At 42.3% G+C, this 24,901-nt stretch overlaps 1 protein-coding gene across 1 annotated transcript in view; it reads right to left on the reverse strand.

Annotated features, from left to right (window-relative positions):
* Nucleotides 1-212: 212 nt before the first annotated feature.
* The window catches only part of LOC145414645 (uncharacterized), a 197,995-nt gene continuing 173,306 nt past the window's right edge, over nt 213-24,901 (reverse strand). Inside the window, exons 9-16 of the mRNA XM_080284166.1 lie at nt 9,633-9,763; nt 5,093-5,252; nt 4,249-4,542; nt 3,539-3,648; nt 3,098-3,281; nt 2,594-2,863; nt 2,060-2,349; nt 213-428 (exon numbers count right to left, since the gene is read on the reverse strand). Coding sequence (XP_080140292.1) covers nt 213-428; nt 2,060-2,349; nt 2,594-2,863; nt 3,098-3,281; nt 3,539-3,648; nt 4,249-4,542; nt 5,093-5,252; nt 9,633-9,763 — 1,655 coding nt within the window. The remainder of the gene's footprint in view (nt 429-2,059; nt 2,350-2,593; nt 2,864-3,097; nt 3,282-3,538; nt 3,649-4,248; nt 4,543-5,092; nt 5,253-9,632; nt 9,764-24,901) is intronic.

A 24,901-nucleotide genomic window follows, 5' to 3' on the forward strand; every position in this document is an offset into this window, starting at 1 on the left:
ACATCTGTTACCACCAGGCGATTTTGTTAACTTTAAGGAGTAACGTCAAACTGTAGGAGTTAGGTAAAGACTCCAATAACCCCTTCACAACAGTAAGCCTCCGTTAAGTTGCATAAAATCATCTAATAATATCAAGCATTAAAATAAGAAATACGTCACTGGAGGGGTTCATTTTGTGACTCAGCATCCAGGGAGGCGAGACCCGGCCGCTCCTATACACTGCTCTCATGCCTAAAGGACTCCGATTCGTAGTCAGGGTGGGGCTCGAGGAGGGGCGAGGAGGACGTGGGCGGCGGCAGTTCGATCCCGCCCATGAAGTGTTGTACGGGCGTGGTGTAAGCGGCGCCCGTGACTGGGGGCGTGTTGGAGAAGCTAGGGGGCGGGATCAGCGTCTCGGGATGCGGGGGAGGGGGCGGCGCTCCCATCACCTGCGGAAGAGGAAAGGAACAAATGGCGTTGGAGTTGTGGGGGTACTTGAGTATGTGTGTGTGTGTGTGTGTGTGTGTGTGTGTGTAATTCACCGGGTGGGTCAGGATCACTTGATGGTCGTGATTGTCAGCTTTTACCCTCCCGGAAGGGAGCTGAGAGCTCATATAGTCCGATCTAAGGGCAAGGCTGTGACTTTCACACACGCACACACCCGTCCCCTTGCTCAAGGGGGACAGTAACCACCCACTTCGTCACTGGAACTTTTCGCAACCTGAGCGAGGAGCGAACTCCCGTCCACCAGTTGGCAAGCGAGAACGTTACCACTGCACCAGCGAGCGGTGTGTGTGTGTGTGTGTGTGTGTGTGTGAGAGAGAGAGAGAGAGAGGGGAGGGTTGTTAACTTAACGGATTTTTGCCCTTTGACTGCGTGAGTGATTTAAACATAACCACTTTGGGTACGAAATTTGAGGATCGGAGATTCTGCGACTTATACCTCGTTCCCCGGAAAAAGATTTGTTCTCGATGCTGGGCTTCCTTGCCCGAGTTGTACGAAGGTAAACCTGAGGATACAAGAAAAGAAGGCTTGAGAGCGAAACAGTTTTGGAAAGTTAACAAAGTGAAGGTAAACTAAAGGGTGTGCTTGGGAGAAAGTTTGTATTACTAGGGATGTTGTTGTTGAGCAACCCCGGTCTGTCTGGTTAAGTAGACCCATCAACTGCACGCAAGCAATCGCCCCTGCAGGGCCATCCCGTGCAGTGCACCGATGTTCCCTTGCAGCATAAAGTGCCTCCCCACAACAAGACGAGGGAAGTAGAGCTGGGGCTTGGTTCCCGGAAGGACTCCGCATTTGTGCCTCCATCCAGTTAAGCGGGGCACCATAGTAGGGTCCGTATCATCCCATTAATTTGCTATATGGTCACTTCCTGGTGCTGTATATGGTTTCTTGAGTTACAGGAAACCTATAAGCTTTCAGTCAGTGAAGAGTTGCCTAAGATGGAAGGAAGGATGATAAAAGCTGACTGGAAATATGGGAGAAAATATGAAGGGAGGAGGAAAGATTCATAAAAGAGAATGATAGAAGTGAAGGATGAAGTAGACATTACTGCATCGAGTGCGTGAATGATGGGCGCCCCCACCTACCACCAACTAGATACAAGTACTTGTAGCACATGTTGCAGGAAAGATGTGGTTGGGTTAGACGTCTGAGGTGTGGGTGAAATGGACGCGATACTCGTGTCTCCCCCCTCACACAAAAAAAAAATCTCAAATCTCATCACATAGTCTTTGTAGGGAAGTATGTTTCAGACGTGTTCATTATATTCTAGTTATTATTTAATGTAAGTTGTTGTTTCCAATACTACGTGTGGATTATATCAAGTATAGATGATCAGGTGATTGACTATTGGATGGTATCTGTAGGCTAAGTTCTGCCCGGCACACCTTATTGGACCGTGACTCGACCACCACTCGTTATCAGTTATTTATTATTAATACATTTCGTCATAAGAGTAAGGTGAAACATGCTAAATTAACCTATTCTTTCATATTATCCTGATTGATCCTCACTGCCGCCTAACAGATGCTCAGCAAAGTGCAGTGTCCTTTATGGAGTTATAATGTTGCTATTTTACCTCGCAGGCGTGGTGTGGGTAAGAGGCAAGGGAGGTAGGTGGTAGTGGCGGCTGGTGCAGGTGGTGATGGTGGTGGCGGTGATGGTGGTGCAGGTGGTGCTGGTAGTATGCGTCCCAGTCCTGCTGCTGACAGCTGGTCACGAGCCCCCCTCCCACGGCAGGCACCACCACCGCTCCCGACCCTGGCGTTACCACAGATGGCGCCAATGACGTCAGCTGGTGGCAGGGGGGCACCACTCCCACCACCTGGCAGTTTGGAACGCGCAATTCCTCCAGGTGGTACTCTCGCTCTTCAACAGAAACAGGATACTGTGAGCCTTCCAGGATGATATGCTTAATGAAAGGCATTCACAGACAGCTGATTATTAGGTCACTTCCAAAGAAATTTCTCATGGATATATTCATGCTGTTATTAAAATCTAAGTCCTACATAAACGAGAATGTTTTTTATCAAATAATAATGTTCTTGAAGTTGGTTCTTCTCTCCCTGGTTTAACAATCACATCTCATATCTGTAAGGATATGGTTGCATACCTTCTTTAAGTGGAATGAGGTCTGGATTTCGGTCTTCTGATGCAGGCGAGGGCCTACTAAAAGTGCTGATGGTCTCCTTGGGTGATGTGTCTGAAACCACCGAACCTGGAGCGTAGCCTTGAGTTTCTGCAGGCGGCCTTCGTCTGGGGCAGTGCTTGATGGCCAGACCCAAGATCAGCACAAGGGTGATGACGATGGCAACCGATGCGCCGGCCACGATGGCGATCAGAGGAGACACACCCAGCACCTCCTCAGGCTGCTCGCTGATGCCTGCACCAGGAAGATAGGCAAGGCAACCATTTGTCAGCCCACTCGCAATGTTTTAAGGAGAATTGGCCTATAGTATGTAGAGGACATCACAACAATTTATACCTCATGCACGCAGAAGGAAGAATTTCAATACGTTTTGATATACTGAATTGAACACCATAACATGACTCTCGTGTTTGGTATAACATGACTCACTGAGATGTTTCAGAAGACGGGTCTTATTTCAAATCTTACCCATTCTCTTTTCCGCGGTCTTGACCGTGAATGCTTGCAGCTTAATAGGCGTGGAGGCCCCCATGGGACTATGAACGGACACATGGAGAGTGTACGCCGTACCAGGATCTAGATCTGAGGCCACGAAGTGTGGGGTCGTGTTGGTTACCTTTGTCACCAGGTTCAGATCTTCAGAGGTTCTCACCTGTAGAAACCCTAAATTAAACTCAGCTCGCGACTCAGCTGTCTCATAAATGCCCTTTCAGTATTGCAAATGGTATTGAGGTATTGACTGGATTTATATATATACTAAGCATTCTGGACACTAGAACTTGTTCCAGGTTATACTTGTTTCTAACTGAAATTTTGACTAATTAAAAAAAAAAAAAGTCCGTGGCATATTTTTACATCAGAGTGACTTTTCTAAGTGGTGGTGTGAAGAAGAGAAAACTGATAAAATACCTCCATGGTGAAAGTGCGAGGAAGGACGGTGGGCACTCCTTTGCAGGTCACGAACACCGAGTGCGTCGTCTGGTTCCTAATGACACAGCCCTCCAGCAAGTCGGGAGGCTCTGGCAGCAAGACAAGACATGAAAGGTCAAAGGTTACTAACCAAAATTCACTTACTGTATTTCAAATTAAACAACACAATACCTCCTCGGCTTTAATACTTTACGAATGCTGTAACCGGGGTCCGATAAAAAACAATGCAAGTGATACATCTACTTCAATATTGTAATGATCTTAGAGTGAAGGAGGCTCACCATGAGTGAAAAAAAGAGAGAGAATGTTATTGCACTTTACATGATTAACTCATTTGGAAAGACGGCATATTCAACTATTAATTCTTGCTACAGTCAAATATCATATTTAGGTTAGGATAGACATCTATTAGTGAAAGGCTTGAAAGGATTAATGAAGATTATACAGGGTATTTAACTTTTCCAATTCGAAGTCTTTCTAAAGCTGAATAAAATCGGCAAGCATTGCGACGAATAAAAAAAAAGGCACAGTCACTGGAATCAAGGAGATAATAATGATAATTACTGCGAAGACATAGGGTACACAACGATGGAGAAAAAGAAGACTCATTAGACTAAATACTGTAAGAAGAAAGATAAACGAGGGAAGTTTTTATAATGTACTTGGGAGAATAAGCTGAGGGTACATACTTGCGGCTGTTACATTTATGACACAGGGAAGATGTTGCGTGCCGATGGCGTTAGTGGCACTGCAGAGGAGGAGGCCGTAGTCCCCCGGCGATGCTGGGGTGTAGGGCAGGACGCTGGTGGTGCCCCAGGACGCCGCCCGACCCTCCCCTAACTCCAGCACCGAACCCGAGGAATTGAATTTCCATGTAAATGTTACGTTGCCTGGCACGGCGTCCACCCGGCAGGTAATGTTGGCAGTTACGTGGTGGGCTACTTGGTACTCCAGCTGCTGTCCCGGCGAGCACACCGGCGTGTCTGTGAGAGGTGGTGTGGTAAGAGGTGTGTGTTATGGTACTCTTATACCGAGATCAATATGCGGTGAGAAATGTGAAACCAACAGCTCTATTCTTTAACATAAAGTCGCAAAGAGGAAGGCAATCCCCAAATTTTTTACGACAGTTCCTGAAGCATGTGAAAAGAATAAAGAGTGTTCAGTTTCTCTATGCTATATGCACAGGATAATCGCATTAGGAAAAGTGGAATACAGGCTAATATCATCACATAAACAGAGGCATCCCATAACTGACCTTTGACAAGTTGGGGTCTGTCTTCCCCTTCGTGATATGTTTTAAGTATACCGCCGTCACTAACGCATTAAATTTTACGTAGCGACATTTTATTTTTTTTATCCACAAGCAACATTACTAGTCACATTTTGCACTGTGAAAGAAGGGATTTAATAAACAGATAGACAGAAGCGATAGATTGGTAGGTCAATAAACATCTGTCTGGAAAAAGGGGCAGATGTTTATTGACTACAAAAATACATAAGGAGACTGTAAGTGACATGTTGGTGGATACGTACACATGATGGTGATGGTGATGGGAGAGGAGACGCCCTCGCCGTGCAGGTTGGTGGCGCGGCACACGTAGCGGCCTGCTCTGTCCTTGCCCACCCTCTGTAGCACTAGTGATTGGTTGGACACGATCACACCCCCGGACACATTGTGCTGCATTATTGTTCCCTGCACCATAACACAACACAACACCAGTCAGTACATAACACAATAACATAACACTAGTCAGTACGTTATGTCACACCACAAAAAAAGTCAGTGCACCATGACTCACCACACCACACCGTAACACCTGCCAGTATAGTACATCATACCGCACCACACCGCACTTCAACGCAAAACCAGAGAGTATACCATAGCACACCACACAACACAGCACAAGTCAGTACATCCCACTACATCACATCATACCACGGCACAACATCAGTCAGTTCACCATACCATGTATGAACACAAGACAACAACTCCAACATCAATCAGTGCATCACAACACAACAAAACACCACTCCAAATCACACCACACCAAAGAGCATCTCACCACAGCACACCACACCACACCACATAACACCAGTCAGCACAGTACAAAAAATACACAACACAATGCTGCACTAGTCAGTACACCACACCTCACAACACAGCATCCATCCACCCATCATCCAATACCATGTTGCCCCATGAGAAGAGTAGGAGCCCGGGGCTAGGCAAGCTGGTCGTGACATTTATGATGAGAGTAACAACACACCAAACAAAAGTCAGTGAACCACATCATACCACACCACACTATATCATACCACAACACAACGCACCCATCAGTACACCGGCCTGGATATAAGTACAGTCTTTCAGGTTTGTGTAACATGGTTAACGCTCTCATGATGACAAAACTCTTTAACTAATATATTCTTGCTACTTTCCTAGTGCTTGAAGATTTACTTATCTTAGGAGTGGCTTCTCTTTTTTTAAGGGTTAACAAGGTATCTTCAGTAATACTCAAGGAAGACAGAAATACTATAGAAATACTTTATTTTCCTACATGCATTAATAAGCTTACGGTAAATATACTAGTAGTAACGAGTTTAAGGTCATATAGAGGAACCCTCTTCTGCCATAGTATTTCATTTTGACTAACACCATACAGATTAACTTAATTGAGGAATATTTCATCACTCAAAAGATTATAAGTTATTGCCGTCACCCATATGTCTATTGTGGATCCATTTAAGTATTTCATTCAGACAAACAACAGACGACTTTCTTCAGGTATACTCGTCGCCATTTTTCCCCTCAGTGTGCTCAGTTATTGTACTGCCGGGTTATCGTGCAAGGCATTTTTGTTAATTTTAGCGATCTGGGACCAAAGTTCGCCAGATTTTTAAATGTGCCTGTTTCGCAAATTTCTCTGATGGTTAATATTCCTAAGCCGAGAGAGGCTTGGTGTGCTTCCCTCCCTGTGGATGATTCTTCTTATGACATGTCAGTGAGGAAACTGACGGACATGCCCTAGGTCTGAAGTTTACACTTAAAGTGGGAGAACTGCTTCCCTGACTGTACACATAACTGAGTCTCGAATGTGTGTGTGTGTGTGTGTGTGTGTGTGTGTGTGTGTGTGTGTGTGTGTGTGTGTGTGTGTGTGTGTGTGTGTTAATCGAGGCTCTCTCGATCAACCCCCCATTTGCTGCAAAAGCTCTGAAGCCTGATTCAGTTATGAAAACCGCAAACAGTTAAAGGCATATTCCCAGTCAATATTTCCTGTATCCTACCTATATATATTCCAAACTAATAAACAATTGGTTTTGATATGGATTGCAGACGATGCAAAGGAACTAATGAGCAGTCCAATTCCATACCATTCCATATAATTGAGTCACCAAATTTATTACGTACTTGTCCTTTTTTTTTTTTTTTTTTTTTTTTTTGCTACACTCACATCAGTTCTGTGTCTGCTTTGACAGCTATAATGAATTATTAGCAAATACTGATGGGATTACCGACAGGCCATTCGTTACTGCCGCGTTGTTAGCTGCGGGTGACAAAGGGAACACTGTGTCGCATTACCTTCTGAACACCACCTGACTGAACTTAATGAACCGGAGTAATGGCATACCGTTATGGGACAGCACTCACTTATCAATCGTTTAATCCATTCTCTGGGATTTTGACGATTATATTAATTATTTTAAAATCACCTGTGAAATATTATAAAGATGGTTCAATGACTGACTAACCGGCTCACTGGCTTTTAATAATTTAACTCCTTATCCAGCCTGACTTCAAATAAAATTACCTCCGAGTGTTTTTGTTCCTATCCAGCAAAGACCCCAGGCTTTTACAACGTCACCTTCCCTAATATACTCTTTCACTTTACGTACTCGGGCACTAATGCAATAACTTATGAGTGAAAATAGGGAGAGTAATGAGAGTAAATTAGGATAGGTGGAGGTGTTGTCAACAGCTATTATGAGATCCACCTGCACGCTCCACACGCTGCTCTCGGCTGGGTTCGTGGCAATGTGTGTACAGAATGGGAGGTGCCTGCTGGGGAAAAAAAAATCTGCCGTTGCTGGTTTACAGACTCCGTGTTAATTACAGACTTGTTTTCAAAACTGGAGATTATTTTTTGAAAGGGAGTAACATGTTGGTGGTAGGTGGTGGCGACCATCATCCACTCACTTGATGTAGTGCTGCCTACTTCTTCCTTAGCCTTTATAATTCTTTTTCTGTGCCTGCCCTCCTCTCTTCCTATATCTCCCATCTTTCCTGTCATTTCTTATTGCTCATCTTCCCTTTACAGGTGGTGTTACATTGAGTGACAAGCCAAATGGTTTCCTGTAAGTCAAGAAACCATTTACAACGCTGGGTGGTAACCATATAACCAACCCATACGTGCTCCCTACGTGTCAACAAGTGGGTTGGTGGAGGGTTAGTGCCCCTCCCCGTAAAACCAATAACTCAAAGTCAAATGGCCACCCCTTACGGGATTATGACATCTGGCAATGGATAGATAGATAGAGTAGTATGTGTGCTCGTGTAAATGTTTTGTCAGGCGTATTTTTATGAGGGCAATTTATCACCCACAATAAATATGCGAAGCTATTAAACCCCGATTACATTTAATGATAGAAAGTGTGGTTCTGAATAAATAAAGCCTGTCCATTAACACAATACTCTTGCTACTCAAAAACATTCTCACGAGCCTTGAAAAATTCCCACAAGCGTTGTTTGTAGAATTCTGTAGAGCTACAAATGTCAGAGGATAGACATAATAACAATATGCCCTCATACTGATCAATTTTCCTGCCCAATATCCCCCCCCCCTTAAAAAAAATGTTGGCACAATTAAAAATGCGGGTGAATCCATTTATCTAAAGTGATAACTGGTATGTCCTGTAACCATTTACTTGTTATGGTTTTCCTCTGCCAAACAAGGTCATAAACTGAGTACAGTATGTGTGTTTATTGTACAGATAATGATTAATGAAAACCTAACTGCCTTACACACACACATACACACACACACACACACACACACACACACACACACACACACACACACACACACACACACGTGTGTGTGTGTGTGTGTGTGTGTGTGTGTGTGTATAGGAAGGAAAACATCAACAGACCTATCCGTCGTTTCATGTCTGGTGCTATTTGTTGCAGAGTCGACTATGAATATACTGTCTGATTCTTTTACCTGAAGATAAGGATAGCACAGCAAAGAAGAGAAGACTTCCACGTTTATTTAAACTTATTTTTTTCAATGCAAAGAAGAAAGAACCAAAGGCTAGAAGCCTGCAAATTGTTCCCTCTAGAAAAAACAAAAACAAGATAACAGAGAGCCAAATTCATGCCTCTTGCTTGACATCATCCTATTATCCCCGACAACCAAAATACAGTTCCTCAAATTTAGGTAGTAAAACATACATACACTTTTTAACCAAACATATTTAGGCTAATCTAATCCGTCTTTGTTTCACGTGACGTAGCCTAAACCGACGTACGCAAATCACATCATTCATGGAAAATATAACTATCCACCTAGCCTGACCAAAGCTGACTGTCTAACCTAACCTTACCTAACCTAACTGAAACTAGTAGCCTTGTCAAAAGAACTCAAACCAAACCAAAACAAACCTAACCAAACTTACCCCATCCCTGCCTTCGTGTACAACTAACCAAAAATATTGATTTTACTGAGTCCGAGTATTCCAGTCCAATTCAAACCCAACCTCTCTTAATACCTAATCACACCGAATGTCCTCACCGAACCAAACAATACCAACCAAATTAAAAGCCAACCCAACCTCTCTGAAAACCTACCCAAAACCAAACACCCTTACCAACCTACTCCAACCCAACTCAGTTCAACCAGACTCAACTTTCTGAAGGCCAAACACTTCTTAATAGCATTACTGAACCGAACCGAACCAACCCAACTAAACCCAGCCTCCATGAAAACCCAGCTCAGCCTAATAACGTTACCGAACCAAATCAACCCAGTTCAACGCAACCCAGCCTCACCTACGTCCCACCAACCCATGAACTGACCTCGTGCATCCAGGTTATCTTGTAGAATTTTGGGTTGGACTTGACGCGGCACTCGAAGAACACATCTGTGCCCTCCTTCACGGACTTGGGAATGATTCCCATACCCATCACCAGGTCCACTTTGGGCACGTCTGTTGGGAGAGAAAGATGATGGTTAATGAGTTATTCCCTGTAGGCAAAGACGCTGTGTACAGTACAACGTTATTGCAGGACCGCTAAGGTCTGTATTTATCAAGGATCTTATACAATATACAGAAATTGAACGTCTCCATAACAGCTTACTAATTAGAAATCTTAGTTTTCGCATTTTCCACTATAGTATTTGGTCTAGTATGGCTGTGATATGTAGGCATCTTTATGAATGAAGACGAACGTATACACAAGTAATCTTATTCACAACTTAAGCTCAGGAAATTTGTAAACACAGACCCAGAGGCCCGTGTTTTCTCGAAGACAGATTTGAGAGCAGTGCATGCTTCAGTCAGGATGAGGGAGTTCAGTTCGTTCTTTCGTTTGCTCTCAAGCTGCCGCAGTTATGAACTAATTTTGAGGATGTGCCAAATGAATCCTTTCCATCTGGCGTTATGCACTCCTCGGAATGGTCAATACGCTCAGAGCAACTACAAAGTAACAATGACCAGAAATCTCCTTACTTTATAGGGTATAGGCATAATATTGGTATCGCTGGACAGGACGATAAAAATGCAGTAATTTATTCCCTCATCACAACATTGATACAACCCTCTGCAAACTGGCAAACTGCAAAAAATGTTTACGTACACACCTATGTCGCTAACTCATTAGGTGGTGGAGGCTAGCAAGGAGGTAGGTAGTTAGGCAGGAAGGAAGGTAGGTAGGTAGGCATTTTGGTAGGGAGATAGGGAGATGGGCAGCGAAGTAATTAGGCAGGAAGGCAGGTCGGGAGGTAGGCAAGGAGTTAGGAAGGCAGGTAGGGAATCGGCTGGGTAGACACATAGGTAGATTGGAAGGTTGGTAGGGAGATAGGGAGGTAGGTAGGCACGAGGGATGTAGGCAAGGAGGCAGATAAAGATTCAGGTGAGGAGAGAGGTAGGCAAGAAGGAAGGTAAGCAGGAAGGTACGTAGGGAATTAGGCAGGGAGCTAGGTAAGGTGATAAAGAAGCAGGCAGTGAATTAGGTAAGGATAGGTAGGTATGCACAATAGGAATGCAGTGAGGTAGATATGGGAGTAGGCAGGGAAGTGCAGAGAGGTACGATGGGTAGGAGGATAAGTACTGTACAGTAGGTAGGAAGGTGGGTAAGGATAGATAAGCGACAAGAAGTGTAGGTTAATCCTTTATTTGCATCATAATGCTTCTCACGGAATGGGTCATATGTCTAACAGAGTGACTGGAAAACCCGAGACCAGCACATAAAGAATCCACTGTACATGTATTTGGAACCCTGGCCAGGCACTGCACGGCGAGTATTCATTGCGTGCCAACGGACAGACTCTAACGCTTCCCCGTTTCTCACATTCCTGCCAGCCACTGTAGTACAACATGTCCACTCATTTGTTGAGATCTCGGCATCTCATATAGGACTGTATCCTAGGACAGTATCTACGGTACTTTTTCAGGCATGGAAGTGGCCGTATGGATTATTAGAGGAACTCATAACAATAGCAATTAAACACTAAAATATCTCCCCGCTGATGCATTGCCATTCGAACCTGCAGTATCAGAGTACCAGTCAATCAATGTACTGGAGTCGGTCTTCGTCATTCTTTCTATCTACCTGTCGATATCTGTCTATCTATCTGTCTAATACTCGACACTACATCTTTGTGTCACACGTAGGTGGTCATGACACCTCCCCCTCCCCCAGGAAAGAGTAATCAGTGCGTAACATCTGCGCCCTAGCGTTGGTCGAAGGGCAGAACATTTGACTTTGTCCTGTGACCCTGCCATTAGACTGGTTGCTATAAAAGTCAAATTACTTTCCTCAACTAACTCTTAAACCTTCCATCAAGTTTGCTCCAAATCGGATAAAAGCTGAGTTAATCTTGTCCTGTGGCTTTGCTCTATGGTTCTCTTAATCAAAATTCTTCATCCTAGTCTGCCTCGCAACCATTCCTCCAAGGCTGGGTCATATCAGATTAAAACTCCTTGAGTGAAAAGGTCTAACATTTGACCTTGACGTTTAATTGTTAAATCACTTCGTTCATGCTTTACCGACCACCCTTCCACCAAGTTTAGTCCATATCGGATCAAGACTGTTTAAGCTAATCTTGCCGAGCTATCTTGATCTTTGATCTTCTGATTTACATATAAAAAAAGGAAAATCCGTATCAGACCAAGACTGTTCAAGTTAATCTTACCCGGTGATCTTGATCTTTGATTTTCTATGTAAAAAAAAAAAAAAAAAAAAAAAAAAAAGGAAAGGAAAGGAAAGTTCCTTGGCCAGTCTTTAACTCATCCACCTAGTTTGGTTCAAGTCGGAGAAAAACTGCTCGATCTATTCTATTTGTACACACACACACACACACACACACACACACACACACACACACACACACACACACACACATCGAGTAAGAGAATACCCGGCTGCGTCATCGCGCAGATGGTGAAATGATGATGATGATGATGATGATGATGATGATGATAATAATAATAATAATAATAATAATAATAATAATAATAATAATACAGTAAAACTGATAACAATGACAATAATTATTGTACGTGACTCCACCCAACGTAAATTGAAGTCCATTACTCACGACAAAAGAGTAATCACTTCAGCATGCCAGTCCTTACTGCAGCGGGATGATTTAATTCATCTTAAGCGAGCGCTTTGTGATGAAGGGAATAATGAAAATTAAATATAATCACTCCGGTTATATAAGAGTCTTTCAACTGATGAAACAAAAGCATTCGGGGGCCGAATGCTAATCGACCGCCAAAATATGTTTTAGGATAAGGTATAAGCTATACAAAAAAGTATCGTTACAATTTTGTGCGAAACAACATGACAATCGACGACGGCTTTTGATATACAGGCTGGGGGGAGGGGTTGGAAACTGTTGGTACCCCTGCATATCCACCACTGTTGGTTACATTTTACTATAAGCCCTACAGTAGAAGGTATCGTTTCCAGATATCACTGTCGGTATTAGCTGATACGTCTCCCACGCAGGGGTACGAACCCTTCGGAGGTAGCAGCCATTGTTGTGTTCGTGTTCGCATCTATCAGACCCCTGAGCAAAGATACTTTTTTGTACAACTGTACACATCAAATCTGAAGAAAATTTACCAAACTCTACGGACTTCAGTAACTTCGTTTCGCAAAAAAAATAATTAAAAATGTCTGACGGTCGTCTTTGATCAAATCCCCACCAAAAGAAATAGGCTTCTGCACATCCACATAGTTGCTTTTTCCTGAGAGTTTGGTGAAAATTTGCCAACAGTGTATCGAGATACTTTGACATCACACACACACACACACACACACACACACCGACAAAAACTATATCGGCCCACCTTGCTATTGAAGGGCGATAGGTTTAATCGTCTGGCGCTGGCAGGAATAGAATAAATAAGAGACGCTGTGCAGCTGATACTTTCGAAGTTTGGGGAGGCCTATGGCAGCAAACGGGTTATGGATAATACATTTCACCTTCACCATTAGATGTCTAGTATTCTAAACATAACCGCCTGGTGGTAACAAGAATGAACTATGAAAGAGGTTTTGTTAATGAAGGGATTTTTATCATATACACCCGTTCTCGTCATCCCGCCGGATTCTAATTAATTCTTTCGTTCTGACGGGGACGCGGAGGGGGGCGCCTTCATGTGATGGCACCGATATAGCTAATGATACAAGCATGTTTCATCCACTTCCTTATTCCCCGAAAGAGGATGGTGTACGACAGAATAGTACCTTTAGTCTGCAGTCCACTAGATTCATGTTCCAGATGAGCCTGGAGCCACAACAACACGGTTCCCACAACCTTTTCATAAGTTAAACAGAACTGTCTGGTGTAGCACTTACAAACTATTAAAAGGCGTCATTGTTCTGAAAGGGCTAATGAAGTCTGCCTCTAAAATCGTCCAGCAAAGGCAACGAATATACTAAATAAAGGTCACAGGACTTTTCACATTAGGTGTGTCAACACGTTCCGTGGTATTAATGCAGTACTTACATAGTGTGCTAATTTCACACACTCCAGGTGTGGTGAAATTTAATACTCTTCTATCACTGCTTCAAGAGGAGTGTTACATCATATATAGTCATTGGTCAAGAGCAACACACACACACACACACACACACACACGCTTTTATCATTATCATATTGACAATTACCTATCATGATTTTTTATTTTTGCGGAGTGATGATATCCTTTAAATTTCAATCGTACCATCTTCAAACAAAATCATTTTCCTTCGTCGAGACCTCACGCAGTAGAGGGTCTACAGGATTTTATCAACTCCACCGCGAGAGGATTCCCTTTTCCTAGATAACATGAAAAAGATCTCATTCCCGTTTAGGGATCAAACTCTGCCCCGTCACTTCGAAAAGTCTATTGTAAGCTGAAGATAATCGTCTGGTGGTACTGGCGGTAAAATAATAGAAAATGTCATGGTACTGATGGCAGTTAAAATGTAGTATGCATAAAGCCTCTCATTAAAACGCGTTCGGGGTGTGATGAAATGTATTACAGCATCAGTTGGTTATGCAGCTAAGCATAGGTTAGCCAATACAATATATCGTTTTTTTTTTTAATCACGTACTTGTTATCACCCGCCTTACAAGGCGGAGCGAAAATGTTTTTGCCTGCCTCCGTGTGTGTGTGTGTGTGTGTGTGTGTGTGTGTGTGTGTGTGTGTGTGTGTGTGTGTGTGTGTGTGTGTGTTCCCATTATATCTCATGAACGGCTTGAACTATCATCATGAAACCTTCAGGGTATCAAGATATGGCCAAAATCTTGGCCGAGATGAAAAATGGGCACACGTGGTATCAAGGACAGAAAAATGGCTGCCAAAGGCCAAGGAGTTTTTATCGCTCGCCTTTAGCACCATTCTATCTCATGAAAGGCTTCAGCTGTCAACATGAAACCTTCCGGGTACCAAGATATGGCTAGAATCTTTGACGAGATCGAAAATGGGCACTCGGGGTCAAGGTCAAGGTCAGGAAAATGGGTGCCGAAGGTCAAGTAGTTTTTATGGCTCGCCTTTAGCACCAGTACTGTTTATCTCGTAAATGGCATGAACTATTAACATGAAACCTTCAGGGTTACAAGATATGGCCAAAATCGAAAATGGGCGCTCGGGGTCAAGGTCAAGGCCGCCAAAATGGCGGCCAAAGGTCAACTAGATTTTGATGCCCGCCTTTAACACCATTATATCTCATGAACGGCTTTAGCTATTAACATGAAACCTTCAGGGTATCAAGATATGGCAGAAATCTTGAACTTGGCCAATAGCATTTTCTGGCGGGCGATTAGAATTCGGCTCCCGAATGCTTTTCTTTTATTATTACTGTTATTACTGCTTCTGCTTAGAGAATGCTGGAAGCAGAGAAAGAATTTGAAATGTTTCTGTAAAACATTTTTCGTACTACAATGTCTTCATCACTGTGGTAAAAGTACTACTGTTATTTTTTTCTTCCGGCCCGGGGAAGACCTCTCATATAAGAGAGAGTAAAAATAGACAAAACAAAATTACACACTGTTGCTTCCATCACTTTGACATTTACAACTTTAGGCTTTAATGCAAGGGAAAAAACTGTGCAGGGTGTTTAAAAGCTGGAATTCATGGGGTATTTGAATAGAAATACGTTTGTTATGATAATGATAATGCTACGTGTGCTCCGCTCCAGGGTCGTATTGCTGGGGATTAAAAATGAGAACCTTCATTACTCGGATGTATTCAAAATAATAACAAATTCAGCATATTATCTGTTGGCATTCGTAGACTGCACTGCGAATGAGTGAATAAATGGCTTGCTGCGCTGGACACTCGGCTGATTGTTCTACTAATTTTGTGCTTTGCTTTTTAGCTTCTGGATATCATTAATCTCCTTTATTTGTGAGAAATTTGACGACGACGACGACGATCATGATGATCTTCAGAAGTGCGGCTTTGTGCCAACGTTGCAGGGCACCATTTCTCCTTTCGAGGGAGAAGGGGGGTGGAAGATGAGCGAAATGTGCGAACCCAGGCAGTTCCTCTGTTTGGTCTGGGTTTATTTTTGTCCAGGTAAGATCGTTTTCCAACATCATGGACGCCACCACAGGAAAGACCTGTCCAACACACACACACACACACACACACACACACACACACACACACACACACACACACACACACACACACACACACAAGGATAATAACAGGATGTATTAAGGCCACAAACAGAGATCACCTACAAAGATACCTCCAACCAAAGACAATATGACTAAGAGTGGCGCGCAGTTTATCGCTTCAGATCCAGACTTCTTTCACCTTGGAAATGTATGCTGCATCATCTCCTCCAGAAAAAAAAAAAAAAATGAACAACTACCTAACACTAATCCCTCGTCCTCTTACTCCTCTCACTACATTTCTCATACACATATAGCACATAAACACATAACCACCACAGTCATTCAAAACGTTCTTTCTAACTGCATCCTTCACGTTCCACCACCAGCCATCCACCTCTCAGAAACTACCCTGCTCAGAGAGACTAGAGTACACTTAACCAGACCCTGATGCAGCACCACGCTTCAGCGCTAATAATGCCAACAGAAAATGCGACACACAAACAATCAATTATGCCCACACTGCAGCGTTGCCTTTCACACCACATGGCACTTACTCATGCCACGCACCACACTAACGCAACTCAGAAAATTCCTCATCAAAACCTCAACAAAAGACCTCTACATGTTGGCTGGGTCTTCTAAAGTTCACGGGCTTCCTGTCCCGATGAGCCTGGGTTTGCAGCAACAACAACAACAACGACGACGACGAGAACGACAATGATACTAATGACCCATTGCATCTGTCTGTCTGTATATCTGTCTATCTGTCTATTAATCTATCTGTATACGGATAGGTAGATAGATATATAGACACAGATGTTTACCCGCAGTGAAACCCCTTCACATGTCTTAGAGTTTGTGAAGGACTCCCAAACTGTGTTAATCATTACGGGTTAGTTTAGCAAGATATGATTAGGTTTCGGCAGTTTCGAGAGTAATTTAACTTTAAACCGTGACACTACATGCATACATGCATATATATATATATATATATATATATATATATATATATATATATATATATATATATATATATATATATATATATATATATATATATATATATATATATATATATATATATATATATATATATATATATATATATATATATATATATATATATATATATATATATATATATATATATATATATAGAATATATATATATAGAATATATATATATATATATATATATATATATATATATATATATATATATATATATATATATATATATATATATATATATATATATATATATATATATATATATATATATATATATATATATATATATATATATATATATATATATATATATATATATCTATCTATATATATATATATATATATATATATATATATATATATATATATATATATATATATATATATAAAATATAAATATATATATATATATATATATATATATATATATATATATATATATATATATATATATATATATATATAAAATACATATAATAACAGTTACTTCAAGAAACAAGGGATGAGGCTATGGCACACCTAATGTCTGACTTGGCTCATATCTCTGACTGGGGTAAAAATAATATGGTTGTCTTTAATGCTTCTAAGACTCAGTTCTTACACCTATCAACCCGACAAAATCTTCCACAGGTATACCCACTAATGTTTAATAATATTCAGATTAATCCTGCATCATCCTTGAACATGCTTGGGGTTTCATTTACTCGGGACTTATCTTGGAAAGATCATATTACATCTCTTGTAAAATCTGCTTCCAAGAGATTGGGTGTGCTAAGCCGACTCCGCTCTTTCTTTACCCCTGCACAATTGTTGACTCTATACAGGGGTTTTATCCGCCCCTGTGTGGAGTACAACTCTCATGTGTGGGGAGGCTCCCCACATACAGCTCTTCTCAATAGGGTGGAGTCAAAGGCTTTTCGTCTCATTAACTCTCCTCCTCTTACTGACTCCCTTCAACCTCTGTCTCTTCGCCGCACTGTTGCATCGTTATCTCTTTTCTATCGCTACTTTAATGGTCACTGCTCCTCTGAACTGTCTGCTTGCATTCCTCCACCTCTACGACGGGCGCGTAGCACCCGTCTGGCAGCAAACTCTCATCCCTTTTCTGTCCAACTCTCTAATGCAAGAGTTAACCGTTACTCCCAGTCTTTCATTCATGCAACAGGTCAGCTCTGGAACTGTCTCCCTCTGTCTGTATTTCCTGCTGCCTATGATCTCCAGTCTTTCAAACGCAGTGTGTCCAGGCATCTCAAAATGATCGGATCTTGAATTTGGCTCTCTATTGTATTTTGTTTTTCTCTTGGAGGGAACTGTTACTGCGGGCTCATGGCCTTTGGTTCCTTCTTCCTGGCATAAAAAAAAAAAAAAAAAAAAAAAATATATATATCTATATAAATATCTCTATATATCTATATATATCTATATATATATCTATATATATCTACATATATATATATATATATCTATATATATCTATATCTATGCACATACATACATACCGTACATACATTCATCCATACATGCATACATACATAAAAACGTACATTCGTACATACATACATAAATACACATGTATACATTTCATTCTTAGATCTTTAGTGGAACAGTTTCTAGAGAAGGGAAAGAAGTTGTATGCGGCTTTCATGGATTTGGAGAAAGCATATGACAGGGTGGATAGACAAGGATTGTGGAAAGTGTTAAGAATATGTGGAGTAGATGGGAAGTTGTTGAATGCTGTGAAGAGTATGTACGATGGTGCTAAGGCTGCAGTGCGTGTGGATGGTGAACTAAGTGAATTTTCCTCTTTGAAAGTTGGGTTGAAACAGGGATGTGTCATGTCTCCATGGTTGTTCAATCTGTACATGGATGGGGTAATAAAAGAGGTACAAGGTAGGGTAGTGGATGTTGGAGTGGCCCTGGTGAGAGAGGACAGTGTTTGGAAACTCCCTGTACTGTTATTTGCAGATGATACTGTGTTGTTGATTGAAGACGAAGGGGAGCTGCAAGGCTTGGTGGATGAGTTTGGGAGAGTGTGTAAGAAACGGAATCTAAAGGTGAATGTAGGGAAGAGTAAAGTGATGGTCTTTGAGAGAGGTGAAGTCAGTGAATGTACAGCGAGGTTGGATGGTGAGGAATTGGAAAATCTGAGTACGTTTGAGTACTTGGGTAGTGTGATGAGTAAGGATGGAGGTTTGAAGGGTGAAGTGCTTGAAAGGGTAAAGCAGGGAAGAAAGGTTGCTGGTTATTTGAAAGCAGTGATAAGAAACAGGGAAGTGAGCATGGAAGTGAAAAAGTTACTACATGACAGTAGTGTGATACCAACTCTAACGTACGGAAGTGAAGCTTGGACGTTGTTGGAAGGACACAAGTCAAGAGTGAGAGCAGTGGAAATGAGTTATTTAAGAGGAGCCTGTGGAGTCACATGGAGAGACAGGCTGACGAATGAGGATATAATGGAGCGTTGTGGTGTTGGTGTGGATGTGATAGGAAGCGTTATGAGGAACACACTGAGGTGGTTTGGCCATGTGGAGAGGATGGAGGGTGAAAGACTGACGAAGAGAGTGTATGTGAGTGAGGTGGAGGGGGGAAGAGGGAGGGGGAGGCCGAGGATGAGATGGAGGGATGGGGTGGAGAGGTATATGCGAGAGGGGGGTGTGAGTTGGGAGCACGGCAGTGAAATGGCGGGGGACAGGGCGACTTGGAGGCGATTTGTTTGTGGCCACCCCAAACGGGATTGAGGCGTCTGGCAATAGATAGATAGATAGACATTTCCCGTCCATACGGAATTTTTAAACTCTTACAGTATCTACTCTTATACCCGTAGGCTTTAGGGACAAGAATTTCGGCCTCTCGTTTTCCAGCAAGGCCAAAAATATGAAGGCCTGCCATCACAGCCACTGGCCATAAATCAGCGAGGGGCAGCGGTAAGGGCCATCGCTCATACCCACCACCCACACTCCAGGTGGCCCTAAAACTCCTGGCAAACATGGCCACTCCTCACCTTCACACACACACTCATCTTCACCACCACCACCACATTGGCTCTTATATTCTCTGCAAACAAGGCCACCTTTCACCGCCAGACACTCATTTTCACCAACCTGACTTAATAAAGCTTCCTCAAACATGGCATAAGCACACTCTTCTTGACAGTTACCCTGGCTCTGAAATTCCCTGCAAACAAAGCCACCCTTCACCACCAAGCACTCAGTTTTTTCAATTTGTATCTGAAAAGCTCACCGTACCACTTCTCTCCTTTACACCTACTATTTCCATCACCATCTTGGCTATATAATTCTTTTCAGAGTTGGCCTGCCGTTTACCAACACACATGCTTATCTTCAGCATAATAACAATAATCTTTCCTGATGATTCTTAGTACTTCTCAACCCCCTCCACACACTCACATTCACAAACAGAGTCTCTCTAACATTCCCCGAAACATGGTCACTTCTCACAAGCATCAGAATTATTTTTCACTAACAAATGAACAAGATAATATTTGTCAGGCTCCAGCACTATTATTCTTAGCACTTTCGGTCCGTCAGGTTAAAGGAATGATGGTTGAATCATTTTGCTCACCAATCTTGGCCCGTTCCGCTTAATTTTTACCTGCGGAGAAACCGACAGGTCTATAAGTGGTACACCTGGAGGATCTTTTTTTTTTTTTTTCCTCGTTCAAGGAAAGTTCGAATATCTGCTCTGGGAAAGCTCTAAGCGATTTTCTTATGATATACAGAGTTGCTTGTCTTAAAGTTTTGAGTTAACATGTCAGCTGCTGCGTCAGCTGGCGCAATAAACGGTTTCCAATTTCGGCAATAAGGAGGCGTTTTAGCGACTTTCCTATGAAATACAAAATTCCTCAGCTTCAAATTTTGAGGTAACATGTCAGGTGTTGCATCAGCTGACGCATAGTTTCACCGCAGGTCTATGAAGAGGATCTTTTCTTGTTTTTTATTAGAGAGAGTGAGGATAGCGACGCCGCCCACACGTACAGAAATAAAAGAATTCCCTGGTTTACTCAGCTTTCCTATTTACTCTCTGTTGTCTCTCTCTCTCTCTCTCTCTCTCTCTCTCTCTCTCTCGCGCGCGCGCACACACACACACACACACACACACACACACACACACACACACACACACACACACAATTTAATGAAATACGCCTCCTTACCCTTCCTGTTCCACATTAGGCCATGCACTACGATGACGTTTTTTCATTCACTGTAGTCACTTTCAAAACAATGTTTATAGCTTTAAAAAGGGACCCTTTTTGTCGTACTGTATACAGAACAGAATCTGCTACTGTGATTTTCATTCTCCAACTATATATATATATATATATTGCTGCGAAAATCTCTATCTTCAGTTACTGAGAGTCTTCATTAACATTTTCATTTTGCATTACCATAATTCCACCGAAACTTTCAGATCCATCACTGCCACAGTCTCTGTTGCCACCGCTGTCTAACCACTACTAGCAACACCACCACTGTCACAACCCGTATCCTAATACCCACCACTACCATCGCTACAATTACTACTATTATCACTTCCGTTGTTACTCCCTCACTGCCTTTTCAGTCTCTAACACCATCTTCACTGCTGACATCACTACTGTCATCATTATAAATAACTTGTGTTATTATTCTCTCCGACAAGAGCGTATGTTTTCACCTCTGTTTGTTTGTCTGTTTGTCTGTTAGCAGAATTACTCAAAAACTAAACGAAAGATTTGGACCAAATTTGGTGGGTAGATCGTAGATCGTCCATGCCCCAGGAAACAATCGATTAACTTTTGGGAACGATCCGGATCGTAGCCTATTATAGATTCTGGATCCGAAAAACATCTTTGCGAAACCCTATTCAGCGATGAGGAAACTTTAACCCATCATTTGGAAACTTCGTTGCCCTTGTCGGACCGGTGTGCGCTCCACTGAGTGCCCCTCCAGTTACCACTGTGACCACCCATAACTACCTTCACTTCAGCCACCACCACTTCCTCCATCACCCACTATAATCAATTTCTTCCTCTGCCACCAGCAGACCTCCACCAATATTACCATTTCCATCACTCCTACTACCACTATCAAACTACCTCTCTATTCCATTTTTTAACTTCTGCCACCATCATTACCACCACTTTCATCACTCTTATCACCACGATGAACAAGCACAACTGCCACCCTACTCCATTCTTTGATTTCCACCACAACCACCATCTCCACCACAACCACCACCATCTCCACCACTGCCAGCTTCACTTTCCATTTTAACACACTCCCATTGACTTCTCCATTACCCCACTCAGAGTTCCACCTAGACCACCACCACGGCATCCGCGTTTGCCGAAACACATCAGCACTTCACGTTTTACTCCACACCTGCACTACCACCACCATCACCACCAACACAGTGCCACTCCACACCTCTGACGGTTCCGCTCCACCTCACCACGGCTACGAACGTAAAATATCAGCAAGGCATACTTTCCTCTCGCAGCTGCTCTTCTTTCACAATTGCAGACTTACACTATTTTTGCCTTCCTTGGGTGCAGAAGTGGTGGCGTCATGTTCCAATATTCTCTCTCTCTCTCACTGGTAAAGATTGCTGGAAATTTTCTTCACTTTGCTTACATTTATTCCCGAGGCAAAGATGACTCAGTAGTACAAGCAATTTTTACCTCACCCTTGCACAATCCCATAATATATCCACTTTTCGCACCCTGAAAGTCTACTGTACATGATCAGGGTTCAAGACTTCCTGAACGTAAATTAATAAAACAGTAGGCTATTCCTGAATTTACTCAAACGCTGTATGGACATACGTAGGTATGATATTCATTCTAATGTCAGCTGATTGTGTTATATAAAGAAAATTTATATTCGTCTAGGGATTAATTACCATATCACTTTACCACAGCCTTTCACAGGTGTCAAATGATTTTGTCCAGTCGAGAAAAAAAAAGTTCTTAATAGTCCCACTGTAAATATCTGGATTCAGTACATGTTTGTGTGTCTGTGTGGGAGGGGTGAGGATGTGTATGTGTGTGGGTGTGGTAGATAAAAAAAATTTAGTACAGTAAAAGAATAGTGACAACATGGACAGAAACTGAGAGTGACAAGTGCAACAGATAGCCAGACAAGCCGACGAACAAAATGACGAACTGTCCGACCTACCAACCGACTGTCTGACTGACTGACTGGCTGACTGACCCGACACGAAAAACGAGAAAAAGAAAGATGGTGGAGAATCCTTTAACCCAGATCAGGGCAATTGATGCTATCTCCTGGCTTCGGATCAAGACCGGGAGGGAAAAATGTTGAAGGCGCAGTTTTCCACCTCTCTCTTTTCTTTTCCATTAAATCTCTGCTCCGGGTCGCTGGAACAGACGTGGGTACTGCGGTGTCACTGTCTTCCAGCTTGTAAGATTTGCGTACCTCAATCGAAGGCATGGCTGTTGAATTTGTATGTCTATTTATGTTCATTTATCTGTCTTTCAATCTGTCTCTGCGCCGTTTCATATGTGACCTCGTTGCGCCTCTTACTATACGAATTATTTTCCATATCATATCTTAACGTTCTCCTGTACAGTATTCACACCCCTTTAATATCGACATGACTTGCCATATTAAGATGCAGGAAGATACTTAGGTGTTTCTTGCACATAAGGCTAAAAAAAGAGGTATTCCGAAATTTCCGAGGCCACTTTAATACGACTCTCTCTCTCTCTCTCTCTCTCTCTCTCTCTCTCTCTCTCTCAATCTGTCAATATACATAATTCACTTTACTTACCTACCTACCTATCTACCACCAGTCTGTCTGTCTAACTATTTATTTATCTACCTAACTTCCTAATTATTCACTGTCTTATTACCGAATGCCGTGTCTTGAGACGGGGGGGCAGACCAATTTCTCCAGGCATTTCTGCCCTATTCAGTAACAACCCTCCCCTCCCTCTTACGGCACTTTGCCCTCCTCCATAAACTTTCCTGCCTTACTCTTCCACCTTCTTCTTGGTCGTTCACTCCTCCTCTTTCCGACCACTTCCCGAACTCTCAAACTCCCATACAGTAATTCTTCGAAGGATAGCATTTTGCTGTCTCTGTGTTCAAGCTTCCACCATTAACCCCTTTGGTACGAGGGATCACCTAACTGAATAAAATCATTTGGTAATAGGAAGCATAACATAAATACTGTACTGTGACGACATTTACAGAACGGGTTAACAAATACTGTGTATAGGCCCTTAGCCATATGAGGTCGTTCTTTTGTTGAATATACGGCGCCATCTGTTGGTAGTAGGTTTAAAATATTGAAAAATAAAATCGCCTTGAGGGAGCTGACACATAAAACAAGAAGGGGCACTCAGAAAATGCAATATCGCGCCAAGCGATTGATTAAAGGGGCCGAATATTTGACTCAGCACTGTTACCTTGACCTTCACCCAGTTGCTCTTAAAATCTTATTAATTCAGTCCTGCCTGATTCCCTACCAAGTCTGGTCTAAATCACAGCTCATCTTTATAGCTGACCTTATCCTGTGACTGTGACATCTGACCATGCTCTGTGACCTTGATCTTTGGATGTTTTTTCTCAAAATCGCTGTCCTTACTTGCTCCCTTCCACAACGTTTAGTGGTTATAAATACAATAAAAATTCCTTAAACTGCCTTTGCCATCTGACCTTGACCTTTGGCCTATTGTTTTCAAAACCATTAGGTCAACCCTCGGATTGATCCTCAACTCTTCCGTCGAGTTTGATCCAAAGCAGGTGCAAATGGCTATACTCATTAGGTTCACACAGACATAATGCTCAAATTTTAATCCTACCTCGTGACCTTAGGTTCTGACTGTTCCCAATCGAAATCCTTTCTCCTTCTCTTACCTTTCTTTAAATTCTCTCATAAAGTTTTGTTTAAATTGCATAAAAAAAGATTTAAGGTGATCTTGCCGCCTGACCCTAACCTTTGACATATTATTCCCAAAAAT

This window comes from Coenobita brevimanus, chromosome 100, assembly GCF_032717465.1.
Source record: "Coenobita brevimanus isolate Jiangsu-jjx chromosome 100, ASM3271746v2, whole genome shotgun sequence".
NCBI lineage: Eukaryota > Metazoa > Arthropoda > Malacostraca > Decapoda > Coenobitidae > Coenobita > Coenobita brevimanus.